The sequence below is a fragment of the Salarias fasciatus genome, chromosome 7, assembly GCF_902148845.1.
Source record: "Salarias fasciatus chromosome 7, fSalaFa1.1, whole genome shotgun sequence".
NCBI classification, from domain to species: domain Eukaryota; kingdom Metazoa; phylum Chordata; class Actinopteri; order Blenniiformes; family Blenniidae; genus Salarias; species Salarias fasciatus.
In genome coordinates, this window is record NC_043751.1 from 25,681,631 (window position 1) to 25,704,726 (window position 23,096).

Consider the following 23,096-nt stretch of genomic DNA (forward strand, 5'->3'; position numbering starts at 1 on the left):
TGTGGCCCCTAAAGCGAAGGAAGTGCAGTTAAAAACACTTCATTGGATTACAACATATGTTCTTTCTGTGACAAAAACACTGAAACGCATCTGTTTTTTAAACAGCAAATTCACTCATGCTTTCAGGATAGACTGGCATCATGGTTGTTTTTCAATTTGACCTTAAAACAGAACATGTCTTATTCAGAATGCCTGTTAAGAACTCATTCGTTATTTGACCATTAACTGTAATTACTTTAAAATTCTATATAGACAAAAAAAAAAGACAAACACAAATGTTCATCGTGCTCTGTCGCTATTTTTCCTCTTTGACGTGTAAGGAGAAAAACAATGCTGTAAAACTTTTCACTGTCATAGAGGACTTTAACCTTACTGACAAACTCCAGCCTTTTATTTCCACTTAATCTTGTACCTATTTGTTTATTCCACTCTCTTCCTTTTCTATCTTCCACTTGTTCTATTTAGAGAACAGTATAGAATAGAATAGAATAGAAATGCTTCATTAATCTCAGAGGGAAATTCTTAATGCAACACTCATCTATAAACAATGTTACTGAGCCAATTTCTATTTTGAAAATTACAATTCTGTTGGATTAAAATTAAAAAAAAGTGGAAACTGTGTCCTAGGTTTTTATTTTGCTTTTGTTTCAAAAACAGTTTTCCTGTTGTTCCTATTAAGTGTTGGAGAAAATCGGTCAAATGTGCACATTTTAAGAATGTACTCAATTAAAGGGGAAACGTCTGAGTTGTGATTGCTCATAGGTTATTTTTCTTACTGGTCCGTCCTCGTGAGATCAAACAGGGTTTTACTCCTCTGGTTTCGACTGTGCTCAATTAAACATACTTGTAAAGTTCTTTTCTCTAACTCTAGTCTATGCGTTAGTTGTTTTTCAGCCGTATCTATTTGACATTTGATTTTGTAATATTTAAGTTCACATTTGACAAACACTGAAGCGGATCTATGAAACAAAATACTTATTGACTATAGGCCAGGGTGTCAAACATAAGGTCCGTGGGTCACAGTCTTCTTCTCTTCCTCCATATATGAAATCCGCAAATATCAATCGTCATACAACACTCCATTTTAGCTGAACACACCTTATCAATGCGCATGTTGAAACAATGAACCCTGCATGACATTATAACCTCTTTCTTACAGGTTGGGTATGGTGAACATGGCTGTGGCACCAAAACTGAATAATGGAGACAGCAGAAGATCAACTTGCATTCCTTTAATGTCTGATAGATTGTAGTCAGCAGTTCATTGCACATGATTTTCTTGTTTTATTTTTCACTCACAATGCAAGACAGAAACTAACTCAAAGTGCACAGCAGGACGAAAAATATTTTCTGATAAACTGAATTCACACATCTGGAAAATAAAGCTTTCAATAGAGCAGGTAATTTTATTATACTATGATATTTCTTTCTTTCTAAATTCATTATATCGTACTCATGACACTTCTTTGATTACATTCACTTGAGATTTGGTTCCATCTTTTGACATATTTCTCAGAAAGCACAGTTTAGCTTTAAAAGCATGAATGGCCCAGTCAGGAAAACCCCGTCTTTTCACACAAATGAATTCACACCCAGCCAGGTGTCAAACATCTTTGGAAACGTCGCTGCATTTTGAGGTTTTTGACGGTCGCAGCCAGCCACAACAAGCATGGACTCAGCGTCAAGCTGGAGGTACAGCACAGAGAGATGAACACTCAGCGGACGGGAAGCAAGCGACGGCGGACAGAGGGCGTCATCACGACAGGACGCTCAGGGCGTCCGTCAGCGCCTTCAGCTCGTCCTTCACGCCTTCCAGGCCTCCCTGGATCTTCAGCGGGTTGTCCAGCACTTCCACGCTGCTGGTGTAGGGGTCGTACTTGACCGAGAAGGGGCGCTTGATGCCGGCTACGTATGTCCTGTCCGAGAGAGAAAAGGGGTCAGGGGGCAAAGCGAAACTTCAAATCCTCGACACTGAGGATTTCCTCCGAACAAATCGCGAATATATTTGCAGTCAAGCTGCTTTTCCGTGAACCCCAATGTTTCATTTGGCTAGATGTCCAGTTGCAGTTTGGCCCGCAGTAGCAGGGTGAAAGTCTGCACAATGTCAGACACGCTATAAGTAATGCTACTCCAAACTACTTTATTCCATAAGTACTTTCACAAATGTTCCAGTGCCCATATTTTCTTACTGGCTGCAGCGGGGTTGCCATGTGTTGTATTCTTCCAGGGACTGAATACTGTCAAAACACTCAGTACAGCTACTTGTTTTGCAGGGCAACATTTGAAGTGTTCGCCAAATAAAACTCCAGAGTTTTGCCTTGGTAAGAAAGGCTACATTAGTAACAGCTGTCTTCTGGCAGCTATGGCTGACCTACAAAAGTTTGTGGCCTCCGGGGTTGGCTGCCTGTTTTCTGACCTTGTCCTTACATAACCCCTGGCTTTTCTCTTCTGTTTTTGTTTGTTTTTCGTCCCCTGCTTCTCTCAGTTTCCATATGTTTTTTTGGATTTATTTACACACGTCTGTGTAGTCCAATAAACACACATTCAAGAAATACCTGAATTTCTCCTTCGCATCCGTGAAGCTCTCAGAAACAAAGTAGACGGGCTGATAGTCTTGGTCCTGATAAGGCTGCACTGCGGCGGCCTCCGGGTCGAACTCCCTCGTCTCCGGCTCGTCCGACAGAGAGTGCTGTGGGAAGAGAGAAGGGTTTCGACGGACAATGAGCTGACGGCTCATCTGGCCGCATTTCGAATAAACGGATAAGAGTGAACGCGCTGGAACGTACCACCAGTTCTCCGTAGGAGGAGAGCAGTCCGGCCCCGTAGGCCCTCACCTCACCGTTCTGTTTGCATAAGCCGTACTCCACCGTGAACCAGTAGAGCTGATGGGAAAACACAAAAAAAACCAGAAAAACATAGTGGATTTAACACCTAATTCATCTCATTCATATCGCATGCATCTTTTGTAAACATTTCAACTTGGTTGCTTTAACTCAGAGTCCAGTTGAGACGAGGAGACAGTTTATGAAACATGTCAGGTGAAAGCACGCCGTTATTGCATTTTGCTCCAGAAAAGTTTCATGTTCACACAGAAACGTTCTGAAAACGATGTCCGTTTTACACGCAAATGGAAGAAACTCTGAAAAAAATGCAGTTTTCATGTTTGGTCACTAGTGGGTGCTGTGGATTGTTTTTGTAATGAAACCTGGACAGTCTACACAGAGACAAAGTCACAGCATTTTGAAAAGTTCCATGCGAGCTCTGCTGTCGTGTAAATAAGATAAAAAAAAACTTTTTCATTGTCACGTGAAAGTGTTGTTGTGTAAATAGGATTTGTTCAAATGAAATGAAAGCTTAAAAAAGAGAAAGTGGCTTAGACTTGTGTGCCAAAGCTGGTGTGCAAAAGGCTCGAATTCTGCTAAACCACCAAGCTAATTGTTAATTGTGTTGTTAATCTTTTGTTAGTTTTTTCATTTCACTGTATTTTGCAGCAGAAAGTTTCTTTAAAATCGACTTTACATTGGGATGAGTTATATTCTGTAGTAATTGTTTGCTGTTGTTTTGTGAAACTGTAGACATTCTAGTTAATGTACTGTAGTCTGAGGCACAAAAAAGACAAACTTTTAAGTTGAAATTTAAAGGTTATTATGGATCTTTTTTACTCAAGGTGAAACTGCGCAGTTCGTGAACCTTGAAATGCGTTCGACTCCACGGTGTTAGCAGATTAAAGTGTCACTGCACCGGCAGAAATTACACATCGCCAATAACATCTCAACCTTAAAACCTACTCCAAATTCAAGAACTGATACCAATAAGATAAGATAAGATAAGATATTCTTTACTTATCACAGTGTCAGGAAATAAATGTGTTGCATTGGTGAAAGATAAGAGATAATACTAGATAATAAGGTGAACAAGATTAAGGCTAAATATGGGTGGCCTGCAAAAGGAAAAGTCACCGTCACATTCACTGATCAGTGAAATATCAAACTGGGCCAAATATCTCTTGAGAATGTGTTTACTGTTGCCCTCCTCTAACAAATAAATGGTATTACTGCTCATGTCTTACTGTGGACAGTTTCTCAATGTCTTCATCAGAGGCCCCCAGCGATGCCAGACCAAGGTTCTGCAGACAATAATCAATACACTGTTACCAAGACACAATCACAGGAGGCGATCACAGCGAATACAGCCTCCGACACCAACCTGTGAAAACTGGGCAAAGGTGCGATCGGCCAGCATGGGGACGTGGCCCAGCAGCTCGTGGACACAGTCACTGCAGAGGAAACGTGGCACAAGATCAGTTCAACTGAATGCAGATATCACAAGACAGAGTTTTATTCTTTCCGTTTTATTATAGAAGTTTGCGCTTCAAAGAAAGAATCCCTCTACCAGCGGGTGTGTGTTCGTACTCACGGCTCTGGCGAGTGCATGGGGGAGGAGGCGTGTCGGATGTACTGGGTGCACTGAAACACCCTGAAGGCCAAACTGGCCAGAAAGTCTCTGGCGGAGAGCAGCCCGGCCACGGGACGCAGCTGGAAGCCCGTGCGCTCTGAGTGTGAGTTTAGACATGAGTGAAACACGCGGACAGAGAATTAAGCAGTGGAATCCCAGGCAGTCGACCGCAGTCCTTCCTGGTCTCGGTACCTTTCAGGAAGCGGGACACGTCCTCCAGCTGAGGGATGTTGTCCGCACTGTACCCACAATGCCTTTCCAGCAGGCGGAAGGCCTCCAGGTATTCACTGCAGGCGTGGCTGGTGTACAAGTCCCTCAGAGTTGAATACACCTCCCTCCTTCATGGAGATGAAATTATATTTGAAATTTTAGTTTGTAATAAAAAAGAAGACAAAATGAAGTGGAGAACACTCTGATCATCATTTGCAAAAACTTACTTTGAAAGCTTCATTCATATTTAGATGAATTTACATGAAACTTGCAGAGGATTTACCATAAATATGTCAATCTAGATCGGGGATGTCGAAGACATTTTAGTTCAGGGGCCACGGGCAGAACAGTTTCATCCTGAGTGGACCAGACCAGGGAAATAGCTCCACAACAACCTTCAATTTCAAGCTCTATCTTTATCATTTCTCTTTGTTGAAACTTCTTAACATTAAGCCAATTTTAGTTAAGCCTTCAGGTGCAAAATACAATGAAATGTCAAAAAAAAAACTGTTGCATTATGGGTGTTTTTACAAAACAAGGGCTTGTTTCCGAGCAACGAGGCAGCAAGCTTTCATAGCAGCGTGACTGATCTCAGCTCAGGTCTCAGTGTTGTGTTGTGTCCACTGCTCTGGAGACGTTTGTTTAAAAAAAATCGTTATTAGTGATTCACCTATTATTGTGCAGTACGGGAAACAACAAGAAATATTGAAGTCATCAAACTTAGCTGTTTGAATATACAGGCTTAAGTAGGAATTGTGTGCATCTATTGTTATTCCTTTAGGCAAGATGTTCATTCTTAAAAAAAAAAAAAAAAAAAGGCATGGCAATTGACATATTTTGTATTTAAAATAGCTCAAGCTTCTCGAGCTGCAATTTTTTTCACTTCAACAAAACAACAAAAATGCTCTTTTATAATTTCATAACAACAAAACGGCACCTGTTCTGGATTTTAAGCTCTTACCATGTGCCGATCTCCTCTTCTGTGTATTCCACTCTGGGAATCAGCTGCCCACTGAGGACCAACATATGTTCTCGTTTAACAGAAATAATCACATTTCACTTCTACGTCATTTTTTTTCCTATGTTTGTATTTAGTTAAAAAGTATATCTCACTGTCTGTATCTGAAGGCAATGTCTCCAATCATTTTCCTCCTCTGTCTGTAGACGGGGTCGGTGAAGCCCTGTGGAAATCAAATATGCCAAACGCTGATCACATTTTCTATACTGCTCCAACAACAAAACCAGGCCAGTAATGAGTAATGTTTTCAAATGTGCCTCTTACTGGCATTGTCCTTACTTACAGGATGGTCTTGATCCAAGTCAGGATCAAATTTGGTGACCAGATGGTGGCATCTGTCCAGATCTGCAATCCTCTTTGGAAACCAGTGAACTAAAAAAACAAAGGGAATCAACTGACTTGTGCTATTTTTTTTTCTTACTTATTTCATGAAGGACTTCACAGCTTGTTACATTTGACTTCTTTGGTGGTTTTGACGTCCTCCGCATTCCTCTTGATGGAGCCGATAAGGGTGCTGACGTCCGACAGGTGCACCTCGCAGCGCACAAAGTACTCCAGACCCTCCAGGTTGTCCTTCAGCTTTCGGCATGGTCGAGTCTCCAAGTGATGGATCTTGGCTTCGAAAGTCTGGAACGCAGCCAAAGCACTGAGATGAAGTCAAAACACTAAAAACAATGTGGAAAAAATATATATTTTGATTCCACTTTAGCCTGAACGACTGTTTTTTTATATGCCATGGATGGATGGATGGATGGAATACCACTTTACACTTGCCTGCAGAATAAATCTCAAGATCACAATAAGTTAGATTTATGCTTAAATAGTGTTTAAATCACAATCAACTGCACTCATTTTATTATCACCTAATAAATCATTTAGTTGGTTTACATTTCTGCTTAAAAACCTAATATGGGGGTGAACATTTCCTGAGAGCTTTGCCTCCTTCACAGATGCAGACCACAAAAACAAAAGCATTTACTGCAGACTTGTTTTCTCCTCTGGTCCATGAGAGGAGATGTGAGGCTGTGGATATTCAAAGTGAAAAAAAACCCCAGAAACGGTTTCTTACTGCAGTTTTTTTTTTCTTTTCCACTTTCATAATGCTTGATAGGATCAAATTTATCATACAATATTATCTAAATGTGAAAAAAAGTGCTGCATTTCAGTATTTTCTTCATTTTTTTTTATCTTGTCTTGGTATTGAGAACTTATTTTCTTTTGTTTTTCCACCAAACGAATAAATTTTGATTCTTGTAATTTATCAACATTTTTAATAGACTAAAGCGGCAACGGAAAGACGGGTTAGTAACTTTCCCCAGTAAATTTAGATAAATATCAGGACAGAGTTCATTATTCATGTAGAATTTATAAAAATGTGAATTCCTTTCTTTGCAATGATTTTTTTTTAATGTTCATCGTGATACCTCGAATACTTTGAGTGTCCTGGACAGCGCCGGCGTCTTGGTGTTTCTCAGGGTGAAGAAGATGTTGAGCAGCGCTTTCCCGTCGTCCTCCTCGAACACGATCTGCTCGCTGGCCTCAGCCGCCTCCGCCGCCGCGGCCGCCGCCTCGCGCTCCTTCCGCGCATCCTCGATCAAGCTCTGGCGTCTCCCCAGGAACCTCTGAGACTGTTCAGAAGAGAGAAAGAGGGGGAATAAACATCCAATCATCACTTTTTTTTTTAAATCACTATCAATTTCATCTCTTGTTGAGCCACTTTTGGGATTTTTTTTTAGGAGGTCTGAAATCTGTAAATAACCTAAATGACTTCAGAAATCCAACTGAAAGTGTTTCTTACATATTTTTCTCCGTTTTCTTGTTTTTTTGTTTTGGTTTACTTTGTTTTCTAGATCTACGCGAATCACGTCTGTTGCGCACCGGTCCCTCCCGGTGCGTAATGGACACCTCTCCAAGACATCCTGACGACAGTTAACACTTCGGGCAGTTTGCTGCTCCTCTTAATATGACAGAAAAATAAAATCGCCTGGAATATATGACCATAAACTTGCCAGTTTGCCTGATCTTCCTCACCGTGACGGAGTCGGACCTCTCCAGCTCGGACGCCGCTCTGCGTATGCTCTTTGAGGAGGACGTGGAGCTGCTGGAGAGAGGCATCTTTCTTTCTGCAGGCGTGCGCGTGGCAGGAGTGGCACTGCGGTCGCTTCGCTCGTTCAGACTTCTCGATCTGTGCAGTTTGGGCTTTTCTTTTCTTTCTTTTTTTTTTCCTCCTTTTTTTTTCCTCCCCCAGCGCACAGGTTTGCGCTTTTATGGGATCATTTGTTTACGCTTTCTGACGTCAAGCTCACGCTAATCCCCTCATCAATCAGCATCCATCAGACTCATCCCTCCCTGCAAACATTGATACAGCTCAATGTACATATATATTTAAACATTTTGTGAAGGTTCACGATTGTCTGTTGTCTTTGAGTTATTGTAAATTCACATTCATAGTTATGATAACGCATGCATTTTAAAGTTAAGTGCGATATGATTGAGTGAATTAATGGTTTAATTCAGGTTCAACATATAGAAAGTACGAACTGTTCACATTAAAGTGACCAGCCTTACCAAAAACAAGCAATTTTATTAGGTAAACTTTCAAGTGCACTATTATCAAAATACTGGTCTATATTTGTAAGTAGACTATTTTAATACTATTGGGACTAAACTGGCCAACTTTTACTTTATCAGCTGTACACTGTGCAAGCCTGTCTCCTCAAAATTACTTTCGGAGACAGCTAAGCCACATTCTCAGATATGTTCCTTATTATGTTCATCTTAAACAGTTTTTTTTTTAATGGAATCATTACATTGGTCTGAAACTGAGTTTTTTTCTGTTTGTTTTTCTTTGAACTTGTTGATGAAAAAAAATGACCCTGTATATTCTTCTGGGCTGCATTTTATTCTTCTAAAAAGACATTACCTTTTACTAAATTATGTACTGTGGATTCCATGCGGTCCTTTTCAACTTATTCGTGTCGTTGTTTTAAATATGCACGCACACCTCTTGTATAGTGACTATAGGGCTGTTTGAGCTTATATTTACCTCCTGATGTATTTATAACGAGCCTGTTATTTTAGAGCAGCTCTGCGGTCTTGATGACTATGGAAACCAAGACGTGGTTCTGGATGTTATAACAACAATATCGTTCTTAGCTGTTGTTTATTTGTGATAAAATAAATGTATATTTCCCCTTACAGTGGGCTGCATGCTCCTCTTTACTTCCAACTTACATACGTTCTTCAACTCAAACGATCACAATGCTCATTGGATCCAAACATTAGTTCATGTATTAAATTATGACCCTGAGTTTGGAAGTCCTACCTCCTTGCGACTTCCTGTTTTGGAGGAGCATATGTCAAATAAGAGCAAGAGAGGTCAAAGGTCAGAACAGGCTTCATGTCTCAGCGAGGCCTCAGAGGGTTGAGTCACCTTATGGTTCACCTCTAAAAGACTATCTGACAATAATCCAACTGTAGCAGCTTGAAGAAAGAAAAAAAATTAGGCCTTGCAGTACACGTCTGCACATCAACATGCACGTCTATGTTAGGAGGTTCTCCTTCAAGTTAAAGCACACTACGACGCTTCGCACGTGGATTTGGCGCTTCATGATCAGTGCCACGGATCTACATAGACCGATGGAAAGGCAGTCGTGTAAAGGGAGCCAGAGCTTGGACTGGATAATCAAATATACACGAATGAAGAGAATTAGCAACTCAAAACAAGTTTTTGTGAGGTAAGCACACATTAACAATGTCAACAGCTCATAAAAATCCGTTTTTCAGGATGGAGCTACTTTTCCTCTGCACACAAGCGCAGGGCGCTGTGGGGGCTGTGTTGCTTTTACATTGACTTTTCCCCTCCGAAACACGCCAAAGGGATGAACAAAGTTCTATTTGTCTAAAAGAAATTAAGTAGATTTATCATCTTTGTTGTTGTTACGTCATTACTTCACAATCTATTGGAATGCAATTAAAACATTTGAAAATGTGTGATCTTAAAGTTATGATATAATACATAAATGACTGAGACTGAGTGATCGATTTATCGATTGATTAATTTATAACAGAAGAGGAACAAAATTGTTCCAGCAGTAAGAATACACACATCTGATTAAAATAAACTAATTAATATTATTTTTAATAATCAAACAGATGCTGTTATTTAATGCACAGAAGCATATTTATAGACAAATATGATTAGTTTAAAAGCAAAACCTCACTCTGCCAAAAAAGAAAACAAAAAATCAGTCCATAACGCGCATCAGCTTCCTTTCGGGTTGCGGTTCAGAGTCAGAGTTAAAAGTGAGTTACTTCATTTAACTTCATCAAAAAAAGTTCAATTCACAGATTATGACTGTCGAGGGTTGCTGTGGACTCTGAAGAGGTACAAGCAGAACTCCTTTATTTAAAGGAACGCAGGATAACATGAACAGCACACAGTGTAGGCCACAGACCCAGACAAAGGCCTGACGCTTTACTGCAGTTTCGAATGTCATCACTGTCGGCCATCTTGCCACAGACGGATCTGCGATATGAAAGGTACAGTGAGCGGTGTGCATTAAGCAAATACTGGAATATTGACAGATTTTTTTTGTGTTAACACTCTGTGTATTTGCATTGTCAAAAGTCAAGTTGAGTAATTAAATCATATATCAAGTTGCTCGGAGGGCGTTTCAGTGTTTTGTTCAGTTCCACGGTCTCAGACTCATCTCTGTTTCATCTCTGTCCTCCTTGTGTTTATAGTCAGGGTGGCAACTTCAACAAGCTGCGTCTCTTAATGTATATTTGTTCTGCTAATGAATGTTACTTTTATGTCCAACACATTGAAGATTATCATGAGACTAATGCATTATAAACTAAAAATGTAAATATTGCTATTGTAATAAAACTATATGAATATTACATTTTAAACTAAGCATGTAATAATTCACGTTATTTTATTATATATAAGTCATATCAATATATTTTTAATATACATACACATAAATTCTCTCAAGTTTTCATTCTATACTTGAGTTTTGTAGCCTAAATCTTGATGTAATTTAAACACCTTGTGCTTGTGAACAGAGCTCTGTGCAGTGTCATAACTACATCTCTGGCATTTAGAACAAACCAAGCTGTTTGAAAATGATTGGAAAACTGAACAGGTTATAGGAGTTAAAGTGCATGAACACAGTGTTATGGGTGAGATGGACTTTAAATGTTTCCACATTGGGTCCATGGTGGTGAGGCGGCGGCGTTCGGAGGAGAAGATATCGATAGTGACGCCTCTCGCCCTGTATACCTACATCAGCAGTGCATGTGAACTCAGAGTGAACCGAACCGCCGTAAATCATTGATATGGTTTTTGCATTTGTCCTTTTATGTCCGCGTTTCTCTCTTTACCTTTGCATAAGAAAGTTACTGGTCACCGTAGTCATTTTGATACTGTGATACAAGCTTTGACCCGGAGGTTGCATATAAAGGTTAGACAAGAGAAAAGTCAGCTGTGGAAAATTAAGTCACTTTATCAGCTCAATCCAATCTCCACCGCCCCTCGCAAATTAGATTCGATTGTGTCGGGGGGGAAAAAAACACATCCACTCACAACAGGGCTACGTGAACAAGCCATTGTCGCGTTTCGGCCACTCTTAGCTTAGCAACAACCGCATCAACTGAATTTGCGCCGCTTGTGGCCGACGATTGCGCGGCTAACATGATTGTGAGTGATGCACGGTGCCCACAGGCAAGAGGAGGTAACAGGATTACTCGGTGACCTCTCTGGCCACATGCTGCCACAGCAGCAACCTCGCAAGGTTGCCGAGGAGAGGGAGATGGGCCGCAGTGTGACTCCCACCTCAACCTGAACACACAGGATGAAAATGCTAAAGAGCACTGCTGCAGCCCTGGGCACGGAAAACGGTGATACCTTCCTTTATTGGAGGGCGATGAAGTTAGTCTGGGGAAGATGGAGTGAGATGTAACAACCGCCTTTCCACTGTGCTTAAGCCTGTTTTCTGCATGGAGACGGAGTTATTTCATTCTTATTTATCTTGGCCTTTTATGAAAGTCATTAAAGGTTGAGCCGCACAAGACTGACATTTATCCACAAGTAGAAACAAATAGCAATTTCATGCTTTCCGCCATGTTCCTTGAAAGGCTCATAATTCACGAGTTACAAAAACTTTTATATCAAAACTGTCAAAAGAGCCAGTGAAAACATTTAAACATATATCAAATGACAAAAATGTATCATAAAAGCTGAATCCAGACAAAAAGAGAGGATGAATAAAACTGTTTTGAGCCCACCAGAGCAGGTTCATTAAACTGCAGCCAGATCTGTGTGTCTGGGGAATGGCAGCAGAGCTGCAGGATCAAGATAAACTCACGTCCAGTTTTTTTTCCTCCCTCCAAATGTCTGCTTTCCTGCATCAGCCCAGTTTATCGGGACTTCATTCAGTAATTTAATTTCATGTAATAATTTAAATGCATTTCCATACATGTGTTTCTCATTTTCCTTTTCTTGTAGAAAAGGTTAGGTTATTCATCCAATATGATATCCGGCTGGGACTTCTTTAAATGATCATTTGAGGGTTTCTTTTCTGTCGCGATCGCTCTGCAAATCAATCATTTTTAGAGCGTAGCACATCAGATTCATGCTCATGTGTGGTTCTTCTTGTGGTGTGCAGCAGCTCAGCTGTTTGGCTGACTCACTGTCACCGTGGAACTGAACCCCTCCATTTCTCCAAGCAGGTATAGAAGCAACCTTTTGTCTGAAATGTTGCACTTGAGGAGACAATGCTCGTCTGCCATTCAAGCCCACTGTGTTTATCCAATTCTGTCTTCTCTTCTGGAAGTGTCCAACATGGCCACAAATGACACCGGGATGATAATTATTGCAATTATGTATTGATTCAGCTGCAGCATTGTGGCTTTGTGGGTGTCAGCCTTTTCCCTGCATAATTGTGTGACTTCAGACGGGTAATTGCGTCTAACACGACCATCTGGGCAATTATTCATCATCCTCCTGATTTCTTTTCCCCCTCTCCTTGTCCAACAATGGTCGTCACTTTTGCAGCTGATCAAAAATGAGGAAAACACCAGATGAATGTCCAATTAATGGCTGAGTTGTTGGGGAAACATTCTTAAATGTGGAATATTGATTTCAAGTGTCTCGTACTTCATGGTTGTTTTATCTGAATCAGGGCTGAAGCCTTAAATGCACCTTTTCAAATATTTTATTTTTGTTGTAAAATTACTCAAAGAACATTGCAAGTGAGATACTTACATGATTTGTGTAAAGACTGATTGTCTGTTGTTGGCTGTGAGTTGGACTGAACTCTTCAGGCTTTTTTTTTTTTTTTCCTGAACTTGCGCCTTTCAAAAACAATCATATGCTTTAATAGCTTAAAACTGGCAGGCGACAGTTTACTGCTGATGCCAGATGATCTATCAAACAACATGAAACCATTCGGTCAAAATTGATGCTGATGTTTCCACACAGGATCCCTGGACAGGACAAACATTATTCAACAATACTATCAAACACAATATTAGAAGAATATATCCTACCACACTAACTTGTTATACCACGCCATACTTTATGAAATGGAGCCATAAAATAAAATGTATCACGATACAAAATAATACAATAAAATACATATATGATTCAATACAAGACAAAGGTGCTCAGAACCATTGAAAACACATCTTTTTGAGGCCGTTCGGGCTTTATATACGTTTTCCAAAAACAAGTTTTATCATTCTTTGAGACTCCTCTCAAAGCCCTCCACTCCTCCGTTGTTTTAACTGAGCATCTGCGATGACTGTGATTGTTGAGCACATGTGTCAAAATACAGCTGCCAAGTGGCAATGAGTAATCGCACTGAGCGCTTCTCCGACTCCTCTGTCTACATGTGTAATGACAGGTGGCATAAAGCGTTCTGAGGGTAGGCGAGTGGTCGGGGGGGGGGGGGGACGGTGCTCAATGGTGCATGCGACTGCCGTCATCAAGCCGGAGTCACGGCGGCTGGTAACTGCAGCTGCGGCTGTGAAATGACTGAGTGTATCACCAGCATCACCAGCAGGCTATTTGTGATCCTCGATGATTCACCGCGAGGACCCAGAGTCTGACCGTTCACACAGCCTTGTTTCCAATCATTCTGTGAAGGCTCAAACATTCACAGTGTACTGCTTTAGAGACTGCTAACTGGACCGGTGAATAACAGAATTATAATCTATAAATAACTAGAACTCTAAATGTCTGTCTATGTTTTAGTGCAACAAAGCGTTAATATATCATTAAGAAGTTCACTTTTAATGAACTATCCTTTGCAACACACGTCAAACCTGAAATTTGAATAAAAGAACAATAAGTTCATCAATATCATGGCTCAGTTCACCATGTGGATTTTTATTTCACTATTTAAATGCAGAAAATATTCAGCCACATGTAGCTGGAACTCAAAAATATAGTCCCAGCTTGTCAAAGGGAAATGGACCCCTGGAGGCCAAAATAAGAGGTTTAAGGATAACATAAAGACAAACATGAGGAAGCGCTACATAGACCATAAGTCCTGGAGAGGCATGGCAACAGACAGAGTAACCTGGAAAAACCTTGTGCGTGAGGATGCTGCACTGTACAATGATGACCTCCGCCATGGTCCACAAGACGAGCGAAGACTCAGGAAGGAGCAAACAACCACCAAACAGGCTCCACCCAACCTCACCTCCACTACATTCTCCTGCACACGCTGCACAGGAATAATCAGGTCCAGAATCAGACTCCATGCCCGCCTGAAGACCCACAAGGACCAGGCAGGAGGGCAGGCATACTGGACTACGAGTGACCGCCAAACTAATGAAATCCCATTATGACTGAACAGCTGAGTGAAAAAGAATTTTCTAAATCAAGCAGAAAGACTAAATTGCGCTTCATTCCCGCTTGAGGAAAACAAATCAGTCTTGCCAATTATGTATTTGTACCATTTAGAAAACAGGTCGCAGGTTGTGTTGACAAAGTAACAACATTGTCAAATGAAGTGTGCGGAAAAGAGCCAAAACTCCTCATCAGAAAGGGTGAAGCGGGTAAAATCTCCCCAGAGTAGTTGAAAAAAAGTAGCAGCTCTAACCTTTTACACCGATTGTTGATAATTTCCTCGTTCATAATCAATGCTTAAGGCGATACATTTTGTGCCTCTCGCTGGTTCTTTGTTTCTAAAGCATCCTGTTCTTTTCCAAATGTCATGTCTGATAAGCGTGCCTGTGGTCCGGACGTGTCCACATATCTCCTGCATGTGTCGTGTGTGATATGCCCAGCAGGATGAAAACTCACTAAAGGCTTTAAGTGATTTAGCAGTGACTTTTATCAGTGTTGCATGAAAACTTGAAGCGCACAAGTGAATTGCTTGAAATAACTATGCATACAAACCTGAAACCTTGCCTACATGAATACACAAAAACACATCTGTGTTGATTTGTTTTTAGCCCCTAAAGCCACCGTGCGTCTCCTGTAACTCAGCAGTTGTTGGTGAGACTCTGGCTGGAGCAGTGGATCACAGAAGCTTCCCGTTGATGTTGTAAAATCACCATCTTTCCCTCCAGCAGTGTCACAGAGGCTTTGTGACTGGAGAGACCCTTGATTAGATTTACCTTTCGTTAATGGCGCCTGTCATTCAGCTGCCTGGAGGGCCGGGATTATGGCGCTCAGGATGAGAATCGAACAGCTGGAGCCTCAGACAAACCTCGCTCTCAGAGCAATAACTGCTTCTTCACCAGTTATATCACAGCACTTGTCATATTTGCAGTAGTTCAAAGACTGTAAATGACTTTACACAAAAGTTTAATTACAATCTGAATAAATCCTGTCTCTTTCACTGAATTTTCTGTTAATGTTTTTTTTTCCAGTTATGTCATTCATGTAACTCATTGTGAATACATTAATTATTAAGTCAATGTTGTTTAATTCCAATTCAAACTTTTTAATTTATTTAGTCCAATCATTTTAGATCGAGTAATGCTACAGTTAATCACGTTATCATTTTTTGTTGATGCAACTTGCGTTAATGTTAGAGGAAGTGCTGAAAATGAATTTAGAAAACTAAGGAATTGATATAAACATAAATTAACTCAGAATATTACTCCTACCCTCTGCTACCAGACAATTATCAGTAGTGTTTTCTTAGATTAACCGAGTCTCATCACTTTTTTATTGCAAGTATAAGAACATTTAAAGCACAATATTACTTTATTCATTTCTGTGCGCCCACGATAATATTAATATTAATATTAATATTAATATTAATATTAATATTGATATTAATATTAATATTAATATTAATAATTAGGGGCTGCACATTTTAGGTAGGGATGCACCAATGCCACTTCTTTCACATGTGGCTGAAATTTTAAGCAAGGTTATCGAACTCCATGTTCCTTTTTTGGATCTTTTCCGATCAATCAAGACACGCATGCAAAATCCATCCAACCCCTCACATGCACTCAGAGAGTACGAGCTGGGAGGAGATACAGGATCCCTCTGTGTAGATAGAACAAACATCAACACCGACTTGTTCCTCGCTCAATAGAATTGATCAGTGAAATAGTTGAAGGGTCAGATGGGTTACGGTGACTTTGCAGATTAAGACGTAAATATGGTATGTGTTGCTTGTTTCATTGTTTGTGTCTTTTGGATATAAGCTGTCCTCCTGCTGAAATAAGTAAGTGAACAAAGTAAAACTTGACTTGATTTTTTTTTATACCAACTCAATGTTGGAAGATCATTTGTTGAGCTTATAAACCTACTATGAAATTTTAAATTTAGTTGTGTCAAAATTGTTCATTTTATTAGGGAAAGCTGAAATTTTAAACAATTAAAAACATTCTAAATAATTCAATTAGTTTGAATGGGAAATGCTAAATGGACTACACTTATATAACGGTTTTTACCCTGAACTGACAGAGCCCAAAGCGCTTTACACTGCAATATCACATTCACCCATTCACACTCACATTCACACACCAGTGGAGGCAAAATAATGTGTCAAAAAATAAACTTTTTCAAACACAAAATATCACATTTGGTGTTCTTTATTAATAATATTTCCTCTTCAAATGGGGTGACTGCATGAACATTATGAATATCCTTTGTGGATCTGTATTTTGCAACAGAAGATTGTAGTCATTTTCTGTTTGTTTGGTTTTCGTGAAAATATAGTCCTTTTCAACATGTATACTCTGCACCACACCAAAGAAAAACCTTAAAATTTAAAAGTAATTATGGCCGTTTTGTTTTTTTTTTAGCGGTCTGGCACACTCAAGATGAAGTTCAGCTTTGTGAGGCCCCTGAATTAAAATACACCTGACACTCCTGTTCGAAGATGTATCTCTTACCAACACGATGATGAAGAATAATGAAGCTGGGAAGTAAGTGTGTCCTTGACTGAAACTCCTTCTCTGTCAGAATCGAGAAATCGTGGTTTTCTGTCATATTGTTGATGACTAAATTATAGAGGGAAAATAGTCATGACACAAAATGTACCTTCTTTGGTGTCCGGCCGTGTGCTGCAGTCGTTGTTATGTTTTGCATTTGGAACTAAAAGGTTTGGCTGTTGTTGCAGAATGAGAGGGACAATTACAGCAAAGGACAAGGGGGGAGCGGGGGGACGTCATGATTGAAATTGCTTATCGGTGCAGATAAAAATAAACTGCACTCAAACTGTACAGAGTGTGAACACAGAATTCAGGCTGCCATAAGTTGGATCGATGGTTCTGCTGAACTTGTTACTCATGCAGGTCCTTCTGACGCCGCCACCTTTAGGGAGATATAGTAGTTCCGTTTGCCATTTATCCATCCCTCACCCCCCCCCCCCTGCACACACATCAAGACCTCCTCCTGTGAATAATGGCTGCAGCTGTGTCAGTGCTGCCGCTCGCGTGTGTGTGTGTGTCTGTTTGTGTGTCTCATTTTGATGGCCTTTTACAGTTAGTGGGTTTGTGTGTGTCTGTCTGATTATGGTGTACAGATAGGCCATTACCCGTGCGTTACGGGCAGAGAGGCTTAATGGACGGCAGAGGATGCAGGGACAGGACGGCTCGTAAACACCGTCCTCTCCTCCTGGCCATATCAATACTGACATCTGGGAGTTTGGCCACTTCATTCACAAAACCAATACCCCTGTGGGACGAGACGGGCACGGTTCAATCAAGAGAAAAAGACGGGGGCGATCATGACATCCACTTTCAGCATGTCAAATCTATTCCTCCCTTTGTTTCATTTTGTGTGTGTGTGTGTGTGTGTGTGTGTGTGTGTGTGTGTGTGTGTCAGAGAGAGAGAGAGAGAGAGAGAGAGAGAGAGAGAGAGACCTCAGTTCAGTATCAACCACTCTTTCGTCACACTGTGAGCAATAGACACAACAAATTCTGAACATATTGATCAGAGACATTTTTTGAAAAGCAGATTGCAGGTTTGTCTGCATCTAATCAGTCAATCAGTTCTGAAGAATTGACAGAGCAATGTATGAAAATGATTCATTTAAACGTGTGTTATCTTTATCTGCTTATTTCTATTCATCGTCACTGGGCCTTGTCTGCCTGAGCGTGAGCGGCATCCATTCACACGGCAACAGCAGAAACACTGAAAACGATGTAGTTTGCAGGATAAGTCACTCGTGGGTGCTGTTGTTTGATTTTGCATTGACATCACACACACATGCACTACAACATGTTATTGTCATGCATGTGCAGAAGAACCATTTACTGCAGTTGTGGTGTGCATACACAGCAGCACCATTTCCACCATCTACAGAGAGGCTACAGCGATTATTTCCTATTTTCACTGCATGTCTGGTTTCTCAGTAGTTGAAGCCAGGGGTGTCCAATGTAAGGCCTGCTTGCCTGATCAATCAATGTTTGTGCAATTGATCAGTGTTTGCACAATCGATCAATGCTTGTTTGTGAATTTTGCATGACTTAGATTATTTCAGACTTTTCTTCTCAACCACAGCAGGCGGTTCAGTTTAATGGTTATATATCAAAGTAATCAAACTGTTAAAAAAGGCTTGGACAGTGGGTGTGGGGATAGAAGTTGTTTGTTTCATTATTGATTGTTATTTTATTAATATACTGACTGTGTTATCGGGTGTGGGTTCTATTTGAGGTGCTGTTTGCTGGCACTGGGCCGTTCAGTTGGCTGTGGCTGAGTGGTGTTTGGATGTGGGATGGAGTCAAATCACTGAAGTTACTTACTTGGTCCTTTGTAATTATAAATATTCTTTCATAAGTTGCATGTTGGAAGTTCTCAGCATGCTTCAGTCCTGTTTTATATGCGAATAGTAGCTTGTAGTGATTGACATATTGTTTGATATTATTACATTTTGGTTTCTGTTAAGCGCATTGTGTGCAAGTTTCATATGAGAAATGTGCTATTGCTTTCATTTTCATAAATCAAGGCCGTTTCTGTAAATAGTTATTAATTGATATTGAGCTGGAGAGTCTATGGTTTTTGTGCTTTACGTCCAGCAGGTGTCACTGTTGACAGCTGAGTTATTCAATATGTAAATGTTCTCGAAAATCAAGTCAGTATTGTTTAACAGAGCGAAACAAAAAATGCAAAACGACGCATTGTCCCTGGCATCGTTGTGGAAACGGGGCCTAAAAGTTGTTTGTGCGACTGATCGTCGATCTCCATGTGTTCGTCATGTCCGAAGTGAGCCCTGCATTTTGCTTCAAGATCCGGTCCCTAACGGACGGCGGTCCAGTAACAAGATTACACCAGCTCGCTGAAACTTCTTGGCCACTTTGTCATGGAAATTTCCTTCAGACAGGAGATGTTTGAGGGTTTTACTGATATGTGCTGCTGAAATGCCCTGAAAACATTTACGTAAAACATAATGTACTCGACAATAAAAACTGAGGAACATCACAATCCTTGGCCAGACAAGCTGACCACTGATCAGACCACTGAGAGGTGAAGTGAACAACACTGGCTTTTGTCTTCATAATCGGACCAGGTGGACAGGATCTAAGAGACAGTAAAAGAACACTTTGTACTCATGTTTGATGGGTTGTAAGTGAAAAAACAGGGAGTACGATGAGAGTTGAGATCTTTTGTTCATTTTGGGGTCGCAGTGTGCAGTGGTCAGTATATCAAGATCCATCGCTGCATGTGGTCTCATGGACCACCGCTGATTTCTGCTCACGTTGTTCAGATATCAGGGCCATGGAGGCCGATGGAGTAAAGGCAGCAGGTCATAATGTTATGTCTGATGGATGCGATATGGTTCAAGTAGGTAAGCAAAAAAGAGCAGAAATACATTGCAAGAATTATATGTTTTTGGGTTTATTTTATTTCAAACATTTATTTTAAAAGTGCATGATTTATTTCAATAAATATTTGTTAAAACAATACAGATGTCTTCAATATAAACAAAGCAGACAGCAGAAGAAAATGGAAAAAATGGGGCAAATGTAACACAAGAAAATCAGATGGAATATGTCTTCATTGAAGAAATGGACAAAATTAGAGTTTCAGTGTACCTTCTGTGGTGAAAAACTGGCGAATGAAAGTTTGAAGCTGCAGTCTGAAGCTTTACGAGTCCACCGAACACCCCGAGATGGAGTTTGAAACTAAACAGGAAAGTGAACTTGTCATTTCAGCATAAAAGAAACTGTATTTCACATACAGTATAGTGTGTTATGAGGTTCTTTTGTATTTGTACAGGGTGTAGTGGAGGGCCGCCAAAGTTTACAATGATTCAAATGAGGATACCTCAAGAGAAAGGTTGGAGTAACTGCTCTGCACGACTGAATTTCTACCTTGGAGGATATTTGAAAACATTGTTAGTGATAGAATATATGCATTAAATGAATCAGTTTGAGATCTGTAAGAAGACACATTTGAGAACTACTCAAATTACTCAAACTAATCTATTATTATAAGAGAGGTTGCGGTGCTGATATGATTCCCACTGTTATTTCAGACAAGGTGGGGTCTAGAAAAATGTGCTGTTGCTAGATTGGCAGCAGTGTTTTAAGGTTTGGCCTTAATCAGAACAAGTAATTTACATTTTCACTCATCTGATTCATTCACAAACAACTGGAGAAGATGCTTCATGAGACTCAAACGGCCAGGTGTGTGAGGCTCTGCCCACTCGGCAGAGAGGCTGTAATCTGGCACTTTGACTGATCGCCTCTCGCTTTGTGAGAAAGCTGCAGGTGTTACTTCGTATTGCGAAACCCACCTCACCAAAGTTGAAAAAACTATCCAGGGTACTCTCCAGACTGGATCTACAGACCAACCAAAGATCAACGATCACCACTGATTATCTACAATGTACATTTCTGTTCTAAAATTAGCAGTTGGCACACGCTTGTTTCGAGATCCGAAGCTTCAACCCAAATGCTACTCAATCGCATTTGATTTCTCCTGTGCGTACAGAGCCTGCTGGTAAATGTCACACTGTGACAGGCACAAAGCCTGGTCACAACAATCCTCCCCCGAGGGCCCCCAGAGCTGTCACTTCTCCTCAAGTGTGTGGAATAGCAGCGGGTGATAGCAAACAGAGAGACGACTGGATTTTTAGTGGTTTTTATGTCTTTTGCCCAGTGGGTCATTTCCGCAAAAAGGACAAAAATAGCAAATGTTGGAATAGCAGGATGTATAAACGGATGATAACATTTGATTGATGTTCTGTACTCTTGTGACAGAACATTTTAAAATGCGGATCTAATTTCTGAATAAGTACGGTGAGAAAGGGAAGTTGGTTTTCTTATTGGATATGTGGTTTCCAGTTTTGAGGGAAGAAAAGCAAATGTGTCTGTCAGTATGCAGAGAGCAGTTACCACATCCCTCTTCTGACTCTCTCAGTCATTTAACATCTCCTTCCATTAACCTTTGGATCTATGTATCTATTTATGTATCTATCTATCTATCTATCTATCTATGTTTCTTTCTTTCTTTCTTTTTCTTTCTTTCTTTCACACCGACAATATATTCCAGTTTGTTAGTGAATCAGTCAAAAGTGCACAGATCACTAAGCTTTGATCACCTTTAGTTAGGAATTTCTTCTTTACTTGACTGTACTGTATTGTTATATTTATATGTACCATGTATGTAATATCATATATTATTACTATTACTATATTATTGCAACTCCCTCCTCTTTGGCCTCCCTCAAAAGTCCCTCCACAAAGTCCAGCTGGCACAGAACTCTGCTGCGTGGATCATTACTAAAGCTCCCTCGTCCCTCCACATCACCGTCATCCTACAGAAACTTTATTGGCTCCAGATTAAGCAACACATGATCTACAAAATCTACAGCACACTCACAAGTCTATCCATAACCTGGCTCCTCCATATCTCTCTGACATCTTCCAGGTTGTTGCTCCATCCAGCTCTGGAACTCACTACCTTCAAATCAAAGCTCAAAACCCATCTGTTCAGTCTCGCCTACTCTTTATAACTGCTACACAGTCCCCCAATCTTTTATTGTACGCTGTTTTTATTATTTATTTATTTATTTACACTGTCTGTATTTTAGCTTGTTTCTTTGTACAGTGACGTTGAGTGGCATCAAAGGCACTTCCAAATAAAATGTATTCATTTTTTTCCCCTTTTTTTATTTTGCTTGGATGCGATCCATGTAAAAAACTACATATAGGGCTTCTCAGAGTAATTGCTACAGGCATTGTCTGACACCAAGCATGGGTGTATGAAGCCCTCTTGTGGTCTAAAACATGATCTGAAAAAGCACTGAAGGCAAGTTTGAAATATTCAACCCCAAGTCGTTTGAACATTAACCATTCTCAAACATAGATGGCTCATATCCTATAAAGCACACTTAAGATCCAGAAAAAGATTACAGAATTGCAGATATATCTCTCTAAAATAGAAACTTACGCAAACTGGAGAAACATGCCTTTGTGGTACTTTACAGTAATTGACAAGTGTGGCTGTGGATCATCTTACTGTAACTGAATTTCTCGGTGGAGAATCAGGGTTGGCTTTGTTTGCCTTGTCCAGTTGGCTGTGCACTGCTCAACAGAAGATAAAGCTGGAAGTCTGTCAGAGATGTAATACACCTGAGGTCAGGATTTTTTTTTATAGGCAAACCAGCATTTCATTCGCTCATTTTCTGAGCTGCTTTGCCCTTTTCAGGATTGCGGGGTGCTGGAGCCAATCCCAGAGAGGACAGGTAAACCCTGGACGGTTCGCCAGTCTGTCACAGGGCGAACACACTCACTTTCTCACCTAGGGGCAATTTAGGGTCGCCAATTAACCTGACATGCATGTTTTTAGCCGGAGTACCCGGAGGGAACCCACGCACACACGGGAAGAACATGCAAACTCCACAAAGAAAGGCCCCAAGCACCCCGGCCAGTATTTGAACCCAAGACCTTCTTCCTGTGAGGCACTGCACCACCATGCAGCCCT

The 23,096-nt window shown here is 40.5% G+C and overlaps 1 protein-coding gene across 1 annotated transcript; it reads right to left on the minus strand.

Moving 5' to 3' along the window:
- Positions 1-1,354: 1,354 nt before the first annotated feature.
- th (tyrosine hydroxylase) lies at positions 1,355-7,838 on the minus strand. The gene is made up of 13 exons (XM_030095843.1): positions 7,715-7,838; positions 7,108-7,311; positions 6,136-6,310; positions 5,967-6,055; positions 5,779-5,846; positions 5,627-5,677; positions 4,648-4,793; positions 4,417-4,552; positions 4,207-4,276; positions 4,070-4,126; positions 2,787-2,882; positions 2,556-2,689; positions 1,355-1,916 (listed from the first exon to the last, which is right to left on the minus strand). Exons 1-13 carry the CDS (start codon positions 7,796-7,798, stop codon positions 1,757-1,759), a joined length of 1,470 nt encoding a protein of 489 aa, XP_029951703.1. The 5' UTR covers positions 7,799-7,838; the 3' UTR covers positions 1,355-1,756.
- Positions 7,839-23,096: the final 15,258 nt, after the last annotated feature.

Bases quoted from the DNA above. Each gene is read 5' to 3' on its own strand.
- th (XM_030095843.1), bottom strand. From the start codon at position 7,798: ATGCCTCTCTCCAGCAGCTCCACGTCCTCCTCAAAGAGCATACGCAGA. The intron at 6,311-7,107 runs GTATCACGATGA...GCTGCGTTCCAG, and splicing joins GGACACTCAAAGTATTCGAG to ACTTTCGAAGCCAAGATCCA. The intron at 1,917-2,555 runs GTATTTCTTGAA...TCTCTCGGACAG, and splicing joins GATGCGAAGGAGAAATTCAG to GACATACGTAGCCGGCATCA.